The 24,015-nt window shown below is 40.4% G+C and overlaps 1 protein-coding gene across 2 annotated transcripts in view; it reads left to right on the top strand.

Annotated features, from left to right (window-relative positions):
• CALCR (calcitonin receptor) overlaps window positions 1-24,015 on the top strand; it is a 70,192-nt gene that overhangs the window by 41,911 nt on the left and 4,266 nt on the right. For both annotated transcript variants that reach the window (XM_031066807.1, XM_031066808.1), the window contains 5 exons: window positions 3,046-3,199; window positions 8,092-8,152; window positions 8,255-8,321; window positions 10,694-10,912; window positions 19,393-19,434. In XM_031066807.1, the coding sequence (XP_030922667.1) occupies window positions 3,046-3,199; window positions 8,092-8,152; window positions 8,255-8,321; window positions 10,694-10,912; window positions 19,393-19,434 (543 nt within the window). The remainder of the gene's footprint in view (window positions 1-3,045; window positions 3,200-8,091; window positions 8,153-8,254; window positions 8,322-10,693; window positions 10,913-19,392; window positions 19,435-24,015) is intronic.

Below are 24,015 nucleotides of genomic sequence, written 5' to 3' on the forward strand. Positions count from 1 at the left end.
ATCTTAGTGCATTGTTGTTTTTAAACTCCTTATAATAACTTGTTCACATAAATTCTCAAATTAATGTGATGTGTGTGAAAGTATTAGTCATAATAATCCTTTATTCTTTGACAAGAGTTTTCTTACTTCTCTAACTTGTTACATTAGAAGTTATTAAGTTCCTCAAGAGTCATTTGTTGTCCGCATGTGCATTGATCTAAAGGATAAGTAAAATATTTCATTTTTGAAGCCACAAGTCATAGTTCAGATGGAGGGTACACAAAAGAAAGAAATGTTGGGAAATGAAGCAAATGGTGCTTAGCTCTACATCTGTCAGGGAATGTTTTTTCTATGTTTGCATTTGTTTGAGCTACAGATACAAGTTCCAGCAAAGACTGGCTTGGTTCTAGCGGAAGGTGTGTTCAGCCAACCACTGCTCAGAGGGCTGGTGAGCAGTGCATACAGAGAAGGGGCAAAGAGGAGCAAGGATCTTCCATAGTCACCCTCCTTTCAGTTGGGCAGTATGAAACAGGGAAAGAATTAAATCAAAATGACACTCTTGAGAAGTACCACGGATTTTGTTGCAGAACTCCCCATCTGTGCTCAGCTCCTCCTCTAGTTGTCCCTAGAACCCAGGTGCTGGATGGAATACTGGGACAATTTGGCCCTGGGAAGAGCTGGAGCAGCCCATGTGCAAGATGCAGGCACCCTGAATATTCCCACTCAGAGCCATGAGGAAAACGATGCCTTGAGCTCTCAGGTGGCCCCTCCGACCTGCAGTTCCTCCTTGGAGACATCCACAAGGGGATACAGAGCTGACCCAGCCCAAACCTCAGACACAGAAAACTGCTGTGATGGCTCAGGAAGTTTGCTTATGTTTTAGAGGCCAGGGTGTCTGGCTGATGCCAGGAAGGGCACCTGAATCTGTGTGCAGACTGAGGGGAGTGCCTGTCAGGCAAGGCAGCCCTTGTAGGGATGGGTGGTCAATAAGGGGAGAAGGGAAAAAGGAAAGCCACCAGCTAGGAGTCTGCATTGAGTGTGGGCTAGGAAACAAGGCAATAAACATATTCACCCAGACCTGTGAAAAACAGTCCAGGAATGATATAAGAGCCTTAATGAACACTTTTGCCCACAGAAAAAAGGAGTAAATACATCTTCACTTATTATTTGTTTTGGTGGTGGTGGTGGTAGTGGTGGTTGGCTCGATTGGGTTGGGCTCAGTATACAACCCTTTTTGGACACACTTTTAAGAACTGTTCAGCCACAGTGTGAAAAAAAAAAGATGTTACAGTCTGCTTCTGTCCTGCATGGTGAGAAGAAAAGCATTGCTAGAAAATAAAATGAACTGCTAGAAAATGAAAAACAGTTCATCTCACTAACCTTGTCAGAATCCTATATCCTAACCTATCAATAAACCTATATTTTCATGAACACCAACCTGCACTTCAAATATTGAAACAGAACTAGATACACAGGTTTGGGCAATGGGAATTGGGAACAGAAGGTGGTGGACTGGATGATTGAGAAGATTTTCTGATCCAGAGGGGCAGTCCAGACAAATGGAAAACATGCAGTCCCCTATCTGCTGAACTGCAAAAGTGTCTCTTGAAAGAGGCAAGTGAATCCTGATGACATCCTGTACAGCCCAGGTAGTCAGTTTGGAAAACATCTGCAGAAGTTAAGGCAAATAGTTATTCTCCTGTGGCCACAGATGTTACTGTTACTTTGCTATCACTGCTATGACCTCAGATTTCCAGGTAGCATGTGGTGCTCCCCAGAAGCAGTGGGTCTCTGTCAGCACAGCAATACCTGCCACTCCTCCTGGCCCTCCTGGGTTGTGGTGACAAGGAAGCCCACTGCTGTCCCTAAGAAAGCAAATGGGCATGAGACCCATTCAGAAGAGGAGCAGCATCATTCCCACCAGCTGGCACTCCAGCAGTGGACACAACATGGTTCCTTACACCGTCTGCCCCCTGCTTCCCAGAAATGTGCAGCCACAATCCCTGCTCAAGGTCTCTGTCTGCAGGCCTTGTCTGAACCACACATGGGAACCACTTCACCAGCTCCATTTAGCTCCATATGTCAATTTGTTATTTCATCAAAATAGAGCAAAGCTGATGCCTCGCAAAGTGGCAAAGACAGTATCCCTGGTACCCTACAAAAAGAATCTGCTGCCACAAAAGCTTGCACTTTCCAAAACAATTTGTTCAGAGCTGGGGGCTGTTTAAAGAGTAAATGACTTTGGCTTAGAAGAGAGCCCTGAAAACCTTAGCAAAGCTTGATCAAAAGGAAGTCATCGAAATTGGAGCTCAATGTAAGTCTTTTTCACACCTCTCCTTTGACCTCTAGAACAAGTTGTTTCAGTTCTAAAAAAAACCCACTAGATTACTGAGTTTTTAAGGAAATACTTTATTTTTTGGTATTTTTTTGGAGTGCTGTTATCATAATTCTCTTCTACTTTGTGAGGACTTTATTTTAATTTAATTTACAGAATCACAGAATCACTTAGTTGGAAGATCATCAAGTCCAACCCATGCCCTAACACCTCAACTAAACCATGGCACTGAGTGTCACATCCAGTCTTCTTTTAAACACATGCAGGCATGGTGACTCCACCACCTCCCTGAGCAGACCATTCCACTTTATCACTCTTTCTGTAAAAAACTTTTTCCTAATATCCAACCTATGTTTCCCTTGATGCAACTTGAGACTGTGTCCTCTCATTCTGTCAGTTGCTGCCTGGAGAAAGAGGCCAACCCCAACTGACCACAACCAACTTTCAGGGAGTTGTAGAGAGTGATAAGGTCACCCCAAGCCTCCTTTTCTCCAGGCTAATTTAATTTAATTTAATTCATTTAATTTAATTTATTTCCTTTAATTCATCTCATTTATTAAAGTTTGAAATCCTTCTCACTGATAGGTGCTGGAAAAAAAACCCCAAACCAGAAAGAGCTGGGAATTTTTGTTACCCTTTGCTTTCTTATAGCCTAGCAGTAACATGTGTCTTTGCCTACTTAAATGCAAAATGCTGGTCGAGCGTGTGACTTTCTCTCATTTATCTAACAGGTAAGCTGCAAAGTGCTGCAATTCTTTCATCAGTACATGCTGGGCTGCAACTACTTCTGGATGCTCTGTGAAGGCATTTATCTCCACACACTGATCGTGGTGGCAGTGTTTGCTGAAGAGCAGCGTTTGCACTGGTATTACCTCTTGGGCTGGGGTATGTATGCTACCATTTGTAGCAGGACGGTCAGCACATCCAGATTTTTGAATTCTTCTAGCACCCATGTATCAGTTATGATCTAGTAAATATCGTTAGGTCATAGCTTAAGACTGAGTTCTTGGACCTTTAATTTTAGTGCATAGAGTTACATGGGCTTAGAAACTTACAAAAAACAGCACAAAAAAGTATTTTTTATTTGCTGCATGTTGGGATTTGCAGAAAAAAGTGCTTATGCTCTGTTAAGAAAAGCTATTGGAAAAAGTAGATTTCTATTCAAGAATACATCTTTTCTGAAAAAAAAGATGTTTATTTTTGTCACATATATACAAAAACATGAATGTGTGACAGTACCTATAAAGTATCATTTTCATGGAATCAAGAGGAAAGATCAGTATCTGTGTCTCACAAAGTGAAGCAAACACGGCATACAAAGAGGAAGCAGAATTTCTCAGGAAGTGAATCCAGTATCAAATACATTTTGGCATATGTTGTTTTAAGGGAAAATTTAATTTGATTTTACCTACTAAGTAGGTAATGGCTTTGCTGTCAGGACTGGTTTTGCCCAACAGCATGTGGTCACATGCATACTGCTCAAGGAACGATGACTAGGTCTGGTTCTTCATCTTTTCCTAAGGGACCCCTTGCCTTTTTAATGGGTAGCAGCAGATAGTTTTCCTTTGGACTACCTGGTCCCATAAAAGATCATATAAATGTAATCAGTATATTACAATGAATCTTTTACATTTAAATCGCTATTTTAAATCCATTCTGCATCAGCGTTGACAGAAAATCAATATCAAAAGCTTTTTTCCAATTTGGCAACCATGAATCTCTGGCCTCATTCCAATTTCTGGTAAGGCAGCTCCCCTCTCTTGAAACCATTGCTGCAGTAAAGCAGCAAATAATGGACTTTTACCCATTGTCTCACTGCACACACACTGCACTGTCTGAAGTAGACATAATTTATTCTATATTTGCCATCCTCTTTGGTGGAGTTGTACTTTTTCAAGATTATTTCATTTACAGCAGGAAAATAGAAAAATAGCCCTATTGCTTAAACCAATAAAAATGAGATATTTTTAGATTAGATAAGTGGATAATTAGATAACTAGGTCAAAGGAAAATTACCCAGTTGTATATGTTCTGAAGAAATTTAAAACACTATCTTCAGACACAAGTTAGGCATCTGATATTTGATCCTAAATGGGCAGTAACAGCAAAGTTATCCCCTACCTGGATTTTCATTTTAAAATCTGACCATTTACTGTCCCCTTTCGATATGAGGCTTAGTGCTCGCTGGATACCTACATTAGATAACAAGAAAAGTAACATGATTTTCTAGTTCATATACTTTGTAGTGTCAGAGAGCAGTCTCCAGGCAAATAATAATTTGTCTTTGATGGTTTTTGTTTGTTTGTTGGGTTTTCCTTAATGAGAACACCAGCATGCACTCTTTTTTCTTATGAGAATGGCATCTTTTCTAAGAAGAGAGGCACTTGTAATGCTTTTGGAATTATAAGTATGTGAAACATTATAATCTCTTAAATGAAGACAACCTTCCTGAAGAGCCCTAAATCAACTTAGAGTTTCTGGACCATGCCAATCCAAATAGCTGAGTCCTCTTAGAGCAAGCAGCTGTGCTATCAGAAAAATCTCATAGCTCAGAATATTTCAATATAAAAAGTCTCATAGGGATGTGAAACAGCAACCCAATGTGACGAGTCATTTTAAACATTTGCTTCCAGACAAAGCTTTTTCATATCTCACAGAACAAGGCTTCCCAAAATAGTGTCACTCCACATCCAATTGTGGAAGAGCAATATGGTCATAGACATAATTTTTTTCTGGTGCCATTCAATTTAGGCAGTGCAATTTAATGCACCTGTGACATCCAGCCTGCAATGAAAGCTAATGAGCCAGCTGTAGTAGTGCTGAGAATGGCACCAGCAGTACAGTGGGGAATTCTTACCTGATAAGACACATATCAGTGTCTGCAGAGCTGCCCAAAAAATAAAGAGGGTAGTGGCAGTGGTAATAGGGTGCTGATATCTTGAGAAGGAAACAGTTATAAAAAATGGACATAACTCTTGTCAATGGTGTCTGCAGCCATTTTTATGAAACTAGATTTATACTTCCAAAAAAAAAAAAAAAGAAAAAGAAAGAAAGAAGTAATGATTAGCACCTCCTAACTTAAATAGAAATATTATTAATAGCAAAATGATCTGATTACGACAATCTAGTAACCCCTTAAGTTTGCATGAATCATTGTAATTCCACTGATTCCAGAAGGAGTAGTAACACAGTCTAACTTTAAACATCCATCTATGTTAATCAATGGACAGAGACACGTTTCTCCAAAGGTCAATACAGAGGAACCAGAGCAGGCTGTGCTCTGAATTACAATTCAAGAGATCAAGGCAAACGTCCAAAACAAAGTTACTCATTATTCATTGTTCTTGCTAATCTCTATGCAAGAAGATCTGGCCTACTTTATTTGGAAAAACCACTAATGACATTTGTAAAATAGCTTTATAAGAAAAATAAAATCTGAGCAAATACAAAAACTTCTACAAAAGGTTTGAGGTGATTGAATGGAATCTAGCATGGGCAGATGTATTTCAAGGCTGATGCCATCAGCTGGCCCCTTCTCTGGGAACCACTGCTGCAGATGTCATTTCTCATTTGTTATTGTTTCTCTGGGTCAGGAACTCACCATTAGGCAGGACAAGGAAACAGTATCAACTGTGTGTAACAGTACAGCTCACTCAGGCAGCTTCACCCACATGAAAGTGAAAAGGGGATAATTTATTTGGAATGAAATAGTTCTGAAACTTCAGTGCCTTCCAAATGGCGCTGGGAATACTGACCTAATTGCCAGTTTGTGCTGTAAAGGACCTGGCATGACCTAGAGGGATGTGTCCTACCTGTCCCTGAGATGGCTGGGGACCTTCTCTGCATTATTCACTGCTCACCAAGTGCAGCTGGGACTCATACAAGTAACCACAACCCCACAGTCTTTGATGCTCCACTTCTCTGCTGCTCTCTGCTTTTTGGCCCTTTACAAGAGCAACACTTCGCCCTAGAACAGCCCATCCCTTCTGCAGCTGGAAATCTGAGCTTCAGAGGGTCATGGGCTTCTTAGCCTGTAACTAGCTAATGAAGGCTTTCCACAGCATTCGTGATATTTGCTTTTGAGTTTGTTGAGCCAAATATCCCAGGCTAATGCATTTAGCAGAAGAAAAAAGCTCTTTTTACATCATATGGCATGTTCTACTTGCAATACTCCAGGCCACAGTTTTCAGCTGAAGTTTTGCTATGAGAAAGGCCCCTTAAAAATCTCATTTCAATCTTCAAACAAAACTGGCCCAGGCTTGCTCCATTTCCCAATCAAAACTATTTTCTCGGGCTGTCATCCCATGAGCTCACCCTGAGGTCATAAGCTCCTTTCTTTTTATTCTGAGCTTTTTGTTGTTTCACTGTGCATCATCACCCAAAAAGGTAACTCTGCAGCCAGAGGCCTGGGAATCACTTTCTAAAAACATATAAAAAGAAAGCAATCCAGTTTGTTCTCCCACAGCTGCAATGTCCTCCCAGGGTAAATTGCAATGAGAACACTTTTTTTTTTTTTGGCCGTAAATAACTATTGCTTAAAGATGTCTGGAAACATACGAGCGTCCTATTTATCTATCTTTGGACCTTGTTTTCACTCCCCACAGCATGGCTAAGGATTGTCCATCTCTTCTAAATATTTTTATGAAACCACTAACATGCGAAAAAACCAGGATCTATGTTCTTTTAATCCCTCCATGATTAATCATGGTATCAATAGGATATTTTCACACATTTTAATTTATAATTGTAGAATATCCAAAGCTCAGTAGAAAGGTCAGTGGTTCATAGAGAACAAACAGCAGTAGCACCAAAGGTGTGTGCCAAGCTCTCTGCACAGGACAGACAAGGCAGCAGATCATGTCCAGCTGTCTGTATGTGAAAGGCTGCACAGACTGGCCTCAGCACCATGGTGCAGGCTCGCCAGTTCCAGGCTTCTAGCCTATTGGGAAGGGATATGACATTTAAGCAAGCTGAAGGGAAATGAAAAGGAGTGGACCAGACTGTCACTCTCAGTGTCACGCTGGAAATAAGAACCTGAGCTTTCTGTTTTGATAAGCATGGCATGTTGCCAAGCCCAGTGCAAATTTGCTCCCATCAGCTCTCCATCAAAGCCTCCTCTGAGGTGTCACAAATAAGTCAGGATATGTGGATTCATGGTAGTCACAGCTCTTCTCCCTGTTGAGATAAAGCTGCATGGAGTGGGCTTGGCTGCACAGGTGCTGAGAACCTACAGATGATATCACAAGTTCCCATCCCCCAAAAACCTCCTGGCTCCAAACACTTTCTCGTGCCACTGGCTCCAAAAGAGAAACTCTTCACTCTGTTTCTTATTGCTCCATAATCTGGCATGCAAGTCAACGTGCGTCTCTCTTGCTCAACAGTTATTTACATGCCTTTAACAAGTGTCCCTGGTTTCCTGAGGGAAGACTCCTCTGAGAACAGAATGATCCCTACATCCTTCCCACACTCCCTGCTCACACCCTTCCCTGCAAAAGCCACAGCAGTGCAGGGGAGCCTGGCAGCAGCTTTGAGACACCCCAGGAAAGCATGGTCTGTGGGTTTTGCTTCTCTTTTTTGGCCTGCCTTTAATGTTAATCCCATTTGCATCTCATCATTGAGGTGTTGCCAGGATGTGGGGGTGATGGAATAAGTTCTTTCCTGAGGGATGTGATTTCACATCCATTTGTTTTGTGAGCAACAGACTTATTAGTGTGTGACACACATGAAATTCAAGCTAAACAAATACCAAGACTGATCTATAACTTTAATCATTTCAGGGTTTCCTTTAGTGCCAGCATCCATTCATGCAGTTGCAAGAGCCAGATACTTCAATGACAAGTGAGTAGCACATCTGTTTTTGAAGGAATTTAGCATTATTTAACTATGCAGCAAATTTTATTCAAGTTAATAACAAACATTAATGCTGTATTTCTCCTCCAGCTGCTGGATGAGTGTTGACACACACTTGCTTTATATTGTTCATGGACCTGTAATGGCAGCTCTATTGGTAAGAATATTGTTTGCTATCGACTGTATAATAAGTATTTTAGAAATGCTGCTAGGCCAAACAAAATAGAAGCTTCTGTACTATAAGTATTTTGGTCAAAACCCAGGGGTAACTAGAGGTTTTCCCTGCTCAGTGTTACAAAGGACAGGCTCACAACACTTTTTTCCTGTGGGACTCAAGAGGAATACACTGCATTTATGTGACATCAATCATTTAACTGTGCCTTAGCTGGGGTGAGCTGGTGCTCAGCATGGATTCTTCTGGTCACTGAGCTGGTATGTTCCAAAGGTAGGGAGCTAAAAGAGTCCAGGGTAAGAGCTCAAACTGGGCTGTTTGAGTAGGAAGACAAGATCCCAAGTGCAGCTTGGCAATGTGCATATGTACAGCATCTGGTGTGCCAGTTGGGCATGGTAACCCTGACCTTCCTGACAGGTGCAGAACAGGTTTTGCCCAACCCAGCCCAAGCTCATGTCATTGTGTCACCCAAGATACACTTTCATCTTTTTATCTGCTCTTACTTGCAAACACCTGCATGGACGAACCTGCAGTAATTGCCTCAGAGATCGAACAATAGTGCAGCAAGTACTTGGAAAACTTTGAATAAACAACTTTCCATATAATAGCTGAAAAAACAAAAAGTATTTCTACCCTTTCTGGAGAAGCAGTCTTTAACATCAGCTATATGAAATAGCCCATCCTTCCCTGCCTTATAGGCAGTCTATTGGTCCCATAGAATCACATTTATTGTGGGTTTATTGGCTCAATCTTGACTGTATCTGCTATTGTAAAGTCAATTACCATCTGAGATAATCCATTTAACCTTTATGTTTTGTCATTGTGATCCCAGTCTTTATATCTTGCCCACAAAGAAAAAATAAGCAGCTATTATGGAAAAAGAGCAATCTAGCTATTTTCAAAATAAGATATTATTATTTCTATATTGTGCTTATGTCATTTCCAGTCTTGTTTTTCTTGTGAAGATGTCAATGTCTACAGTATGTCCTGTTTGATTTGCTACAAAAAATCCCATAGTGGCAGACTGATTCAGAAGAGCTGAGGGTTTTTAACTTTGTAAAGCCTTTCTTTGACTTTTTACAGTTACTTTCAGAAAATCTAAAAGTGAAGGTTAAGCAGAGTGAGTGAAGTCAGAATAGGATGGAGAATAAGGTTTAGATTTAATGTTGACTGGGACCTCAGAAGTAATTTATTATTCCTCTTTTCTAGTAGAGCACAAATGTAAAACAGTTGAAAGGTCTCGCGGTGTAGTTTAGAAGTGATGAAATATTTTAGCAGAGCTTGCTGATTCACTGTTCTGAAAAAATTCAACTGAAATTTCTGGTGTATACATATACATGTGATTTGAACTCTTGAAATATCTATGGAATTTATACACTTACATCCTTATTTCAAAAAATTAGCAGGAAAAAGAAAGTCTATTAAAGTCCCAAAGAGTCAGTGCCTGATTTTACTGTAGCAGAGTGGAAAAGAGTGATGTGGGTACACTGGAGACCAAGGGGTCTGTGATCCAGGGATGTCCACAGGGTAATCACTGAACTCATTACCAGCCTGGGTCTGCCCTCCCTCTTCCTGCAGGCTCTCAGCACATCCCACAAGGAGCTCTCTGCGAAGCCAGGGTCAAGGGCAGGTTACTCTCTGCTGAAATCAGATCTCCATAAATAACTGAAGAGAGGAGATGCTGAACTACTTGATATCACTGATCATAAGGATCAGGGACAAAATTTTCTGCCCTGAGACAGCAACAGTTGCCTGTTCCCTGTGGGTAGAGTACCATGGGGTCCCTGCAGTCTGGTGGAGGCAAGAGATGCCCAAGGTTTTCCTCAAAAACAGCCTTACACCCCTGCTCACAGACAAGCCTGAAGCATTAGTCCATGGAGCATATTCCTTAGGGAAATTGTGTGCTCCCATAGGTCCCATGTGTCCAGGGACATGCTGGAGTTTATCCCAACTAGCAAGATAGCTTGGCAACTGTCAGACTCAGGACAGAGATATGGTTATTTCTAGGGGACAACTTGTCCACCCCATTTAAACTTCCAATATAAAAATAATATTTAGTGTTCCCTGGAAACCCTGAATTTGCCCACATCAGTGTCAAAACATCCAGTGCATTCTAGAACTGACCCCTGCCTGCTTGAAGCATCCATGCAGGCTCCAAAGCATGTAGAGCTGCTTAATAGATCTTTTCTGAAAATATTCAAGATATTTTCCAAGACCTGACTGCTGGGGAACTGCCCATTATAAGATACAATAAAGCTAGAAAGATGCAGTTTATTGCCATTTATGTGCTCGGTATTTTTATTTTGAATGTCTGTTCAGTTTGAATGCTTTCACCTACAATAGCTTTGTTTTTGCAGGTCAATTTTTTCTTTTTGCTGAACATTGTCCGAGTTTTGGTGACAAAACTGAGAGATACCCACCGTGCTGAGTCCAACATGTATATGAAAGCTGTCAGAGCTACTTTAATCCTGGTGCCCTTACTGGGAATTCAGTTTGTTATTATTCCCTGGAGACCAGAAAACCGACTTGCTGGAGAAATATATGATTACATCATGCACATACTAATGCATTACCAGGTATGCAGCAGCTTCAGTGTAGCTGAATTTTTTGATGTTAAGCTAAATTACTCGAAGATACTGTTGCCAAGGGTTTTGCCCTGAAGCTGAAATAACTGGGTTTTTAGTTCTTTTCCAGCCATTTCAAGGTATTGGATTATCTGCATTTACACAAGCAGCACCACTGTGTAAACAGAGACAAGATAGAGGAAACAATGTAATAAGTAAAAATTATCAGTTCACACTATTTCTAAACTATGGAGAGAAAATGAGTTCACAGACAGCTTTTGTGTTACAGCATAACTTCTGTTGAAGTGCACAAATTGACTAAAACTAGTGTGGTGACCTCAATATTGAAATAAGCAGTCTTAGCAAACTATTGCTCAGAGGGAATGCCGAAACACAAAAGAAAAACCAGAGATAACTAAGCTTCATTTAGGAGTTATAATTGCATTATTAGGCAGTTAAAATTATCAGATTGACATTTTGATTTTTAAAAACACTCTGAAAATACAACATTGTTCAGTAAGTCTAGTTTTGGTTGTTTGTTTTTTTTTTAACAAAACAAGCCAAACCAAAATGCATTTAAATGCTGGGTTATCTGGTTGACTGACTGGAATATATCCAGACCTATACTGACTAGGAAAGGCTGTTTTTCAATGCATTTGTGAATAGTGGTCAACATGAGTGAATATGGTGACTAACTTCTTGCTTCCATTCACATGGAAGGAGTAAGTGGAGAAATTACTTTAATGTTTTAATAAGAAAACAGCTTAAAAAATCAGTAATGCTTTTTCCTTAAATGAAATTAAAAATAAGGCTACCAAAATCTATGAACCCTGTCAGATTATATATCCTGCTTATCGTCCTTATCCCTTCAAAACTGAGGGTGCTCCTGCTGCTGCATGGGTAAAATTACTGAAGTTATAGGTCTGCTTTTGAAGGTATGACATCTTATATTACAGTTCTGCTTAAAAGGAATGACAGCTTTGTTTCTTCTATTGTTGCCTGTATTGTTACTTTTTCACTCACAAGAGCTATAAAGGAATATCTCCAAACTAGTTTTTTGGTGACAAGTTATTTGATTGCAGTTCTAACAAGCTAGGATAAGACAGAGTGTTACAATAATCACTTTGGTCTTAAAATATCTTTTAAATTCCGTGCAGTTGTTGGAGAATTGCAAAACCAATTATAATTGTCTTAATTAAAAATTCTAATTGTGGTCATTATGCACCAGAAAATCACCAAACTGAGGTTAAAATGGAGGCTGCATTGATGAAGGGTGTTGGGTGAAGGAGGGATCCAAGGCAGAAAAGTTTCATCCCTAATGGGTTCCTTCTGCTCACATGGAAGAGCTCCTGACACCTCTGCAGTATAGTCTCGGTGTGCTCTCTGCTAGAATTTGGCATTTTGGAAGGGCTGTGCAGTTGTCCTGCTGGCTGCAGTCAACTGCAATCCTCCCTTTTCCATATAGACTGGATTTTTTACTGGTAACCTAAAATAAACATTCTTAATCCTTTCCCTAACATTTCTTGTATGCATATTTAAGATCGATCCCCAGCTGTATAATCACTCCTCTGGTGCTCATTTTCTTCTAGGGCTGGTTGTGTAATTAGCAGATGCTGTATGAGTTTGTGTAATGGCTGTGTTTCCCCTCTAGCTGTTGTGCTCCTGTGACCCACAGCACAGCCAGCCTGTGCAGACACCAGCAAGAGTCTGTGGGGTTTTGCAGCTCATGAGCATATCAGTCATCCTGGGGAAAATTGCCCATCTTTTTTTGGTGCAAAATGTCATACATTCTTCATTTCTGCACTGCTTAAATGAGAAAATTTTATGCCTTTTCTAGAACAGAAAGGGAGGCAGGTTTTCACAGTACATGACTTCTTTAAGTGAACACGAAGGATTGATGTGTTAGTTATATAATTCATGTACACAGACATGGTGCAAACAAAAACTGCAGTCTATTGTAAAACTCGAAGGATTGAAGATAAGAAAGAACTTGTTCACAAAAAAAACCCCATGTAATACTATTTCTTTCAGAGAATGGTTTTCTCAGCTGAAAAACAACCAGTATTTTATTTTATTTTATTTTATTTTATTTTATTTTATTTTATTTTATTTTATTTTATTTTATTTTATTTTATTTTTCTATTTTATTTTATTTGTCAACAAGCTAGATTTCCTCTGCTGAAGTCACTTCTGAATAACAGCAGAAGTCTGGTTTTGATCTGTCCCACCCTTTTTGTGATGGCATCATCAATGCTCACGATTTTAAGCAGAAGTGGGTTTTCAAGTACAGTTGTATGAACAATTCACAAACACTGAATGTCTACTGCATGTGTCTTTCACACAATAGACCAGTTCTTGACAGATCTGAGGAATAGATACCTAAATGATAAAAGGAATGGAAGGCTGGTTTTGTGCTGCAAATGGGAGTGCATTCACTTTTCCTCACCAGCTAGCCAACTTCCCATTAATCCTCTAAATGTAGAGGGTCGTCTGTCTTCTCACCATCACCAATATCAGCTCTTAGTCTCCAGCGTGCTGAAATGAAAAGTACACCAGACAAGAGAAAGGCATTTCAACCATTACATTGTGGCTTAATCCCAGCTGGCAACTCAGCCCCACAGAGCCAAACTCACTGGCTCCCTGCACTGTCATGGAGGAGAGAACTGGAAGGGTAAAAGAGAAAACTGGAAGGGTAAAAGGGAAAATTCATGAGTTGAGATAAAGACAGTTTAGTAGATAAAGCAAAAGCCACACATGCAAGCAAAGCAAAACACAGAATTCATTCTCACCTTCTTGTGGCCAGGCACTTGTTCAGGCATCCTCAGGGAAGTAGGGCTCCACCACATGTAAAAATTACCTGGGAGAAAAAAATGCCAGCACTCCTAACATCTCCCTTTTTCTTCTTCTCCCACTTTACATGCTGAGCATGTTGCCATATGATCTGGGATTTTCCTTGGATCAGCTGGGTTCAGCTGTCCTGACTGTGTCCCCTCCCAGTTCCCTGTGCCCTCCTAGCCCACTCAAGGTGGTGTGAGATGAAAAGCAGCAAAGGCCTTGAATTTTGGAGGCCCTGCTGAGCCATGGCTAAAACATCCCTGCACTATCAACACTGTATCCAGCCCACATCCACAGCAGAGCCCCAGACCAGCTGCTGTGAAGAAAACTAACTGTACCCTACACAAAACCAGCACATCTTAACTGGAATGATGTCCATGGATTGGGATGCTGGAGATGCATTGATGAGCACACACAGCTATCTTATTTCAGAGAGCTCCTAAATTAGGCACCACAAAGCAAACATTTCCACTCCACAAGAGCCAGTGAGTTGCAGATCTACCTTAAAGGATCTAGTTTTCAAAAGTTTGTCGATGATGCTGAAATCACATGAAAGATGCAAACTCCCTCAGGCTGTAAAGCCTTAGTGTACCAGATATACCAGCTCCTTGCACACCTCTGGCATGAAAAAACATCTCTCAAATGCCTGAAAACGCCATCATGCCCAGTGAAGACAAAATGGTACACCTGGGCAAAGGGAATGCCTCCTGTGAAGGAGTGGCACAGCCAAAGCCCTCAGTCTAGCATGTAGCTGCATTCAGGTCTCCATTCCAAGACAGAGCAAGAGAGATGTGGCTTGTGCCTGATGACCTGGCAAGGTGTCCTGCACCTCTTCTGGTGCTGGGGCTGGAGCTGATGCTTCCTTCACCCTTGGAACCACTGGAAGCTTTTTGAGAAGTCTCAGGCTGTAAAGAGATTGGGGTGCTGTTCTTCCTTCAGAGGTTCTGCTACCAAGGACCACTACCCCAGCTTCTGACTTCTGACACTGGTCCACAACAAAAGCCTCACAAGAAAAAAGGAAGTGTAGAAAATTGACTGCATGATGCATCAGTTAGTCCCATATATAGACACAGTCCCCCCAGAGCTCTCCAACCAGCCCAGGGATGAATAAGCCTCTGCTTTCAAGCTCCCTACACCGACTGTCCCATTCTATCTCCGGCACCTGCAAGCCAGGTTTTTAGAGGCTGTCAGGTGACATAAAATGGCACTGTCACTGTGGAGGCCTGTGAGGGAGGGTTGGAGGAACAGCCCCTGAATCAACAACAGTACACAAGCAGCTAAAGCTAATCTTCTCAATCCCTTGGTGACTGAGGCTCTGAAAGTGTAAGTCTACCTCTAATGAGAAATTAAAATGCTATTCAGCATAAGAGCCTTGGTTTTTATTGGCAAATGAGAAGGGGTTTTTTTCTGCTGAACAGAAAATAATCACTGTCTTTTTCTCCACAAGCGAGATCCTTTGTGTGCCACTCAGCAGCTTCCAAGAAGCACCCTCATGACTGCAGCACCCACCCTGCCAGGCAGGACGATGCAGCTCAGAGGTGCCTGGTCGGGTACAAGGATATTTTGAGTCTTTAAGGCCTGGGTTTGGACTGCATATATATCCACACTGCCTCCAAGTTTTAAATTCAGCTCTCTGTGCAACCTTATACAGAATAAAATTAACCCATTTAAAAGTAGCCCGTTAAAAATAGTGAGAAATTTCAATGTATTTCAGAAGGTATTCATTCCATCTGTTTCTCAGTTTAAAAGGAAATAAATATCCTCTATAATGCCAAACCAGGCAGAAATATTTTCTCCTTCTGTTCAAAAGTTATAGGACTGCTTTTGACAATATAAGCTTTTTTTCTTTATCTTCTGTTCTTTTGTTTCTCTTTGAATTATTAGTAGTTTAAAACCTTTTTAATATTTTAAGCCAATTAAAGTTAAGGAAAATATATTTTGTAAGCCGAATATAATAAAGTGGCAATTTTATATGAAAATTTCATGCAAAAAAATGAAAGAAATGAAATCTCCATAGGGAGCAGGAGAAGCTAAGCATGAACTTTGGCTGATGGGATGTCTCTATCATTTTGCTGCTGTCTTCAGCCCTCTCATGACAATCTCCCCACCTCAGTGGCAGCAGAAACTGCACAGACACGTTCTTTGCTTTGCTTATTTTTTTCATGTAACATAAATTAACAATTTATAACACAGTCATTTACCTCAGAGATGCTGTATGGGTGTGCTGCGAATGAGGGTGGTGAGGAAAGCACTGCTGTTTTTCTCAAAGCTTTTCATCTCTGCCAAAATGAGAGAGGTGGCAATGGGATGCACTTCTGCAAACAACCTCAGCCATGTTTTTGTTTGTTTGTTTGTTTGTTTGTTTTTGGTGGTTTTTTTTTTTGGTTTTTTTTTTTTTTTGCGGTCCATTCAGTTCCAGCAGTGAAAAGTGAATGGACATGGAGCAAAGTCCCCATAGAGAATCAAAAACCAATTTTTAACTTGACGTGGTCAGGAACAGCATGAATAAGCGCACCTATATTTGCTTTCTTGATTTAATGGAGACATAAGCTTGAATAAAAAAGTAAAAAGAGGTATGAGAAACCTATGTAAATTTGTAGTATCTGCATTGGTATTTTTTATTTGCTCATTTCTAACCTGAGTAAATTACTCAAGCCTCTTTTTAAGACACATGTCTTCTAGGAGAATGAGATACAAATTAAATACTTTTAAAGCAAAGAATTCATTTAGACCAGTATAGTCACTTAAACACTGGAAAAAACTCCATACAGTGTTATTAAAGTAAAGTATGTGAAGGTCTGAGAGCGGCTGTCTCTGGACAATCCCCATGGCATGATTCAGCTGAAAGCCACATTCATTTGTTCATCACATAGTTTCAGAAATAAAGAATTTCAGAAGAAATCATTAAAGACCCTCATCCTAAAATAAATATATTTTTCATTTCCATTTTCAACACCACAGCCAACATTATCTTGCTGGGAGCACACAATATATCACAGGTTAGTTTAACAACTCCACACAGTGGCAGAGAGCTATAATTGACTTAGACATTTCATCCTCAGCAAGAGTTGTATACTGAGCAAAAACCAGCAGCAGGTAGAGTTTGGAAGATATGTGTCAAAGAGATATGAGAAATAACCCTTGGGCCTTAAATTAAATAATTAACCCACATTTAGTCTGTCACATGTTTTAATAGATGCACTGTAGAATTATGGTCATCCCAAGCCCTCCTGGCTCCAGAGAGACAAAGCTGCTGTTTGCTACTGATGTCTCTGCAGTTCTACAGCTGAAGATAACAATAGCCCTCTGAACTATGGGCAAAACTTTATGTATAAAAAGAAGAACTAGAACTAGAACTAGAACTAGAACTAGAACTAGAACTAGTAGAAACAAAAATAGAAATAGAAATAATAGAAACAGAAATAGAAATAATAGAAACAGAAAGAGAAATAGAAATAACAGAAAGATAGATGGCAGAATCCAGAGGACCATGGCAGGTGGAAGAGGAGCAATGGGATATACATGGAACACACTACAGAAAATAATTTCTTCAGCCAGAATATGTACAACATGCATGGTCTCAAAATAACAAGAAGCCAGGTGTGCTTTCAGCTCACCCTAAACTAGAAGAGAAGCTGAAAGGGATGGGAGGCATCACTCCACCTCCCTCTTTAGCTTTTCTGTCTGAAGTTGATGAGAGAAAACATTAGTTAAGGGAAATACACTCCTGAATAGCAGAAAAGCAGAGCAATTGAAGGATGTAACAGAAGATTTCCAATTCCATGCAGAAATAGAAATGGAAAATGGCTTCACTTCAATAGTTCAGGTTCAATTTCTGTCTTCAGGTGAACTGAGGTTCCCACATTCCCCCTACACACTCTCACTGAAGAGCAAACTTGGAAAAAAATTTCCCAGCTTCTTTCTCTCCCCCTGCTTCTTTCTGTCCCCATGCTCTCTTCTGATTTCCCACACCTCATGTAGACCATCCCTGAGCATCCCTGCTCCCAGAGGAGATCCAGATCCATCTGGTTTGCCATTGTGGCTGACTGCTGCTATTGAAACCACATTTAGCAGAATAGCAGAGCCCTGCTGCAAGGGTGCCCAGTGCAGTTCAAGAGCAGAGGTTGTGCCCAGCTGTGCACAGTTCAAACAGCATCAGTACAGGCTACAAGGAACCAGAGCATTTTCTACCCTTGCAAAAATTTTGATTTAGGAGTGTCTGGTCTGGCAAAGTCCTGCTTTAGAACTGTAAGAATTTGTTTGAATTTGTGGAGCTTGTCAGCCCAGCACTTATGGACGAGCTATTGTGTATTTCTTACTGCATGGTAGGATTTGAGTTTTTTGAAAATACTGCTTTGCCAAAATATGAAAAGAAACTTTTATTTCTCACTATGTCTACCCTTCATCCTCCTCCAAAGTGCTGTTTCATGTTGATATTTGAATTTATGTAAAATTAAAAATTCTGCATGACAGAAAATCTATTCAAGAAAAATAATTGTCAATATTGAAGTGGTCAGCACTTGTCCAAACCAGCCTGTGTATCTCTATATAAGCATTTTGTTAAAAAGTGATTCCTTATTCTGTTTGTGATGCAAAATACGCATCTGAGAGCCCAAGACATTTTGCAAAGCATTATCTACAATTCAACTGGTAATCATTTAAATGAAGATTTTATAGAAAAGATACAGCTGTAAAGCTCTTCAAAGCAGCCCTTGGGAACATAAGCTGCATTGCAGTTTCCCCCTCAATTTCACAAACTGCCATACATTTAGTTTCTAATAACTGCTTTAAGTAATTTAAAATTAAAGCATTTGGCTCCCAGTGATGCTATGTAATGCTATTTTAATAAGAGTGAGTTCAGCTAGGACATGGGCCAGTGTAACTACATAATCCTGAATGGCAGGCTCTCTGTGCAAGAATTTTCTCTCTTATTAATTTCACACTTTGTCATCTCATATTCCTGCCTTGGCTCTGTTTAATCTTGTAGCAGTAGTGAAATGCTATCTGAACAACTCTGGTGATGGTGAAATTAACTTAAAGCCATTTACAACCAAGCTATGATGTGCAGTGTCTCTTTTTTCCTGCCTCCCTACCCTCTAACTCATGTGCTGTGGTAGGTTTTTCCCCTTTTCTGGCCACTTACACCTCTTCTCATATCCTCTTCATCCATACCAACATACCAGTTCACTTATCCTGACATACAGTTCAATTTAAAGCCTTCCTGGGACAGCTGGATTCTCTGTGTCTGGCACTTTTGACTGGAGAGCTACACTCTGATGAGTGAGTGAAATATATAGGACAAAATTCCTGTGCTACCTCCTCAGCAAAATCAGTGGCAGTGTGGTTCTCCTCTCTAAGCAAAATACATACCTAACTTTTATTTTCATTCTCTACATCTCTTATATATATAAATAAATTCATCTCCATAACAGATAATCTATAAAATATAATAATACTAGGGGAAGGACAGTAAAACATTATGAAAAGAAAAATATCCATTTAATAGCAGACCTGTGAAAGATGGGGAGTGTCTGTGGTCTGTGATGCAGAGGAAGTGGATTAATGTTTTTATCTTGTATCCATCAAGTCCAAATTTCCAAAACATGATGAAGTCTACATATTCTGATCCCTAAACTCTTTCCTTTTCCTTCTCTTAGGGCTTACTTGTGGCTACCATATTCTGCTTCTTCAATGGTGAGGTAAGTACATGAAATGCAGAAAATGAGCAGAACTTGTAAAATAGTCATCTTGCTGTTCATTAATGCAGATGTGAAGCATGTCCTACTGCAAACTTTGAAGCCACACCAAGTTGCTTTTACTCTCTACACACAAGCAGTGGTGTGCATTTCTGGCAGCTCTGTGCAGACTGTGCAGACTGTGACTGAGCACATTAATCAGCTCTGTTACCATTACAAAGCAGATGGCACCTAGTGAGGTACAGGCATGACCCTCTTGCCCTACTATCTGCAAGTTTGAGATGGAGGTCTAAGGTGAAAAATGCTTTACACCCCTTCCTGCCCCAGAACAGCAGGAAGGACCACAACACTCAATAAGAAGCAGAGAAGACATTCAGAGATCTCTCTGAAGAATGCAGTGGGGAGCTCAGGCCAGAGCCATGGCAAATTCGCCCCTGGTAGCACTGTCAGAGGTGGAGGAGTGCAATTGCTTGAGCTCCTTTGAGGATTAGCACTGGCCTTTTTACAGTCAATGTTTCTTGTGTAGCAATTGAGAACTAAAAACCCTTGAGGCAAAGGTCTCTCCCAATCTCTTACAGCTGGATCATATATATGAATATACACCTACAGTGGGTTTTAAATCCACTTTACTACTTCTATTTTTTTACAAAAAAATAGCAGGTTAAAATGTCAAGAACGATTTAAATTTCTGCAGTAAGAAATTTTCCAAATATGGTTGGCAGAAAAAAGCTTTTTCAACACATCAAGAGCATTCAACTGTAGCAAAATAAAATACCATGTATCTTAGCAAAGCTAGGAAGTCCATTAAAAAGTTCACTTTCAATCCAGAGCAGATGAGCTAGATACAGAACAAACTTTGTGATGCTAACTAGTAAGTAAACCTAGAGAGACATTTGTGCTCCTGCTTATCCCTGTATATTATTAGAAACCAGCAAATTTCGTGTAATGACATGATCACACTGATGTTTTGATAGATACTGGAAGCAGGCTATCTTATTGATAAGGTGTTACTGGCTGATTTGATAACATTCAGGATAGCAGAGAGTATTAAATTCTGCCACCATTTGCCAACATCTCTGTACGTTTGCCTCTGGTTGGCTCCCTGTGTAAATGTACAGAGCAACTGTACATAAAAAAGATGAGAGGCCTCAGCTGCAGTTCTGTAGCATGGCTCCTCAGGAGGCATGACAGAGAATGGCAAAATGTGAGCAGCTAATCACAGCAGAATCTAACACAAAGTGAGAGCTGTAAAGATCATGCTATAGAAGTTCACGGTTTCATGCATCCAACTAAACAAAGTTGAAGACATGTACTCTTTTCCTAACACATTTCTGTCCCCAGTATCTGCAGGCTACTATCACCTTTCTCCTTCTGCTTTACTGTCATCACAGCTGAATATCCATGCCCTGGAAACAAAGACAAACCTGATACTCCCTAGTATGGAGGACCTAGAAGAAAGTAGAGGCCAGTCAGGCAGTTTTTGAGGCATCCTCTGCCTGTAAGAGTGACTGCATCACTGTGTACAATCAGTACTCCAGTGTCTCCTCCAGTGATGTGTTACCCCAAAATCCTGGTCCTGAACATTGCCTTCTTCACTCCTCCCAGTGTCCCCTGCTTTTTTTTTTAGATTAGATTTTGCAAAACAAATTCCCTTTATGTTTTATAGCTTTAGTGCAAGAGGTTGATTCTCCATCTCTAATGAGAACACCCAGATTTGTCTAGATTAAAGGTTGTACCAATGTTAAAAATGAGGAAAGGTCACAATAAAATGCACTGAAAACATAAAGTATCTTAAAGTATATTAGTTTCTTCATTTCATCAAGCTCTAATTCCAAAGTACTTTTGGCAAAGTTACAATGTCAGAAGAGCATGCCCACTTTTAAACCCCAGGAATACAATTCTCAAAGTATGCACTAACGAATACATCTGAAGCATCTGCTTGCCAATATGCATGATTGGTCCTTGGTGGAGCAGCTGATCAAAAACATGGATCAAAGTCAGGCAGTAAAAAAAAAAAAGACTGTGAGGACACAGGTTTCTCAGACTTGCTGAGAGTGATTTTATTGGTGCTTGGGTACTTTTCACCAGTACAGCCATTTTCAAAATCATTGCATCTGCTTCAGATTTGAAGATTGTCAATGGCAGGAGTGCTGGAAAACCCTCACATTATTTTCTTCTAGGAAATTTTTTTAGGGAAGCTTTTTTTAGAATTTCCCATTAAGGTGAGCAATGTCAAAGATGTCACCTCTCTAATACAGACTCAAGACAGTTTGGCGCTACTTGCAGCAGCACATTACCCATAAACATCCAGCAAAGTTCATGCACTAGATTAGCTGGGCTGGGATGGGCTAGGATGGGCCAGGAGAGGATGAAAATATTGTGATCCTTTCTTCTCATTTATTTCTGCAGTTATACAATCTATAGATATATAAGGCACAAAACCTATAGAAAAACAACAGACTCATGCTAAGCTGCTTTTATGGCATTCCAAAGGTAGCATTAATCTGAGTTTGACCAAGAAAACTGAGCTAATTTCCCTCAGTCCTGGTGTATGCAGAAGTACACAGAACAAAGACACAGTCTGGTCTTCAGTCATGATATAAGATTGTTTCCAAGCTGCTGCGTACATCTTCTACCATAGAGGCTAAAATTATTTCTCATGAGAAAATTTAGTGTGGGGCAAGGAGATTAATTTTAGTACTGCAGAAGCTTGGCTAATCTGGGATTTACTTTGTTCCTACTGGAATATTTAACTGCAAGACTGAAATACATGAAGCTTAGCCAGGACAAACAGTGCTAAACTCAGAACCACTTTAGTGTGTTTTATAGTGCATTCATCACTACTGCCTCACTAACCTCACTTTAGTACCATGAGCCCATCTATAGAAAGAAATCTAAAGATAATAATAAAAAAGCTGTACTAATGTCTGCGTTCATCTGGAAGAACACATAAACAATGTTTGGTTTTTTACTTTTGAAATTAAAAATCTTGCGCATTTTCATGAAAAATCTTGGTGTCCAGTAGAACTACAGTTTCTCTGTCCAACAGCAACAGTTTTGTATAGATGATACAAGGTCTCAGCAATAGCCTGCTCACCAGACCACATTTTCAAGCCTGGGATTGCTTCTAGACTGCAAGGCTGGATAATGGAATGGAAAGTCTATTTGGGGAAAAAACAGAGATGTATCTTATATGCCAATGAGGCGTGAATGGCTAATAGAGAAGAGAAAAACCTTTAAAGTCTTGAAGACCAGAGTAAATAAACTTGGGATCTTCACTGCTTCAGTGGTTGCTTTTGTTTATCTGCCATCACAGTGGAAAGCATGGCAGGCATCGCCATGTGCCTCGTGGTCCCCAGGTGCCTCCTCAGCCATTAATACATCGTGGCTGTGCATGTGATTTTCAGTAATGCTGCTTTACATATTTAAAATCCATGCCTGAATGGTTTTACTTGGCACTGAGTTATGATCATCTGAGATTCTTGGAATAGTGGCAGAAAACTAGATTAGCAAGTTCTACTCAAATGCAGCAACTTGTACAATTCATTATCCATTTGTGGCCAGATCCTTGTACAAACAAGCAGTTCAGCAGAGAACAAAAAAAAGATGCTTTGACCTTGTGCTCTCACTGCTCTGTGGAGCCTTTTAGACTTTTATAATGGCACTTCTGATCATGGGCTGAACTGGAAGGGATGTGGCTGTTGTCCACCCATCATACGTATGATGTAAGCATCACTCCTTCTGAAGAAGAAAATTTTAAACTCCTCTTGATAGGCTCTGTATGACTCAGGGACATTGTTCTTCCCTCTCCACTTAAACACACTATCATCTCCATACCCTTGGCAGACTCCAGTTCAGCTGAGAGCAGCTGGGGAGCTTATCAGGAGCTTCTCACCTGCCCAGCAGCTCTTCTTCCCATGCAAGAGTGATCAAAGCCTTGGGATCTGTGCAGGGGGCAGGGGAAGGAGAGGGCTAGGAAAGGAACAGAAAGCCTCTAAGAGCAGGCTCTTGCTGCCTTCACTGAAGATGCTGACATGAATCTGAATGTATGCAGTGCTGTGAAATGCAAACATGGTCAGCCTGGGGCAGAGGTGAAGGCCAGAAGTGCACAATGGCTGGTGACCGTGGTGCAGTGGGGGAGAGGTGGCTGCGGGCAGGCAGAGCCCCTGTGCACACACAAGGTTTCTGCATTGTCCTCCTTGTGTCTGCCCTAGATGCCCCAGTGAGACATGGGAAAGTCACTGTCCCAGTACTTCTGAAGATTTCTTCTTTCAGTCCCTCTCCATAGCTTTTGGGGTAACAAAGCTGAAATATTCATACTGTAACATCAAAAGGCAATTTTAAAGTGGCTAAAATCTTTACAAAGTTTAACTCCTGTAATATTTCTGTATCAAGTGCTGCCACTGCATTACTCTTTGACCCAGTAATTCTTTCTCACTAATAAACCTGGGTGATAGTGTGATAAAACATCCCCACATGAAGCTATTTAATTCTCAACAATGGCATAGTAAACCTTGCTCAGAGCCCAAGTAATTAAAGTTCCATTGTGACCATATTCCTTTCCTGCACTCGATATCTAATTAA

Source organism: Geospiza fortis, unplaced genomic scaffold (genome assembly GCF_000277835.1).
Source record: "Geospiza fortis unplaced genomic scaffold, GeoFor_1.0 scaffold138, whole genome shotgun sequence".
NCBI classification, from domain to species: domain Eukaryota; kingdom Metazoa; phylum Chordata; class Aves; order Passeriformes; family Thraupidae; genus Geospiza; species Geospiza fortis.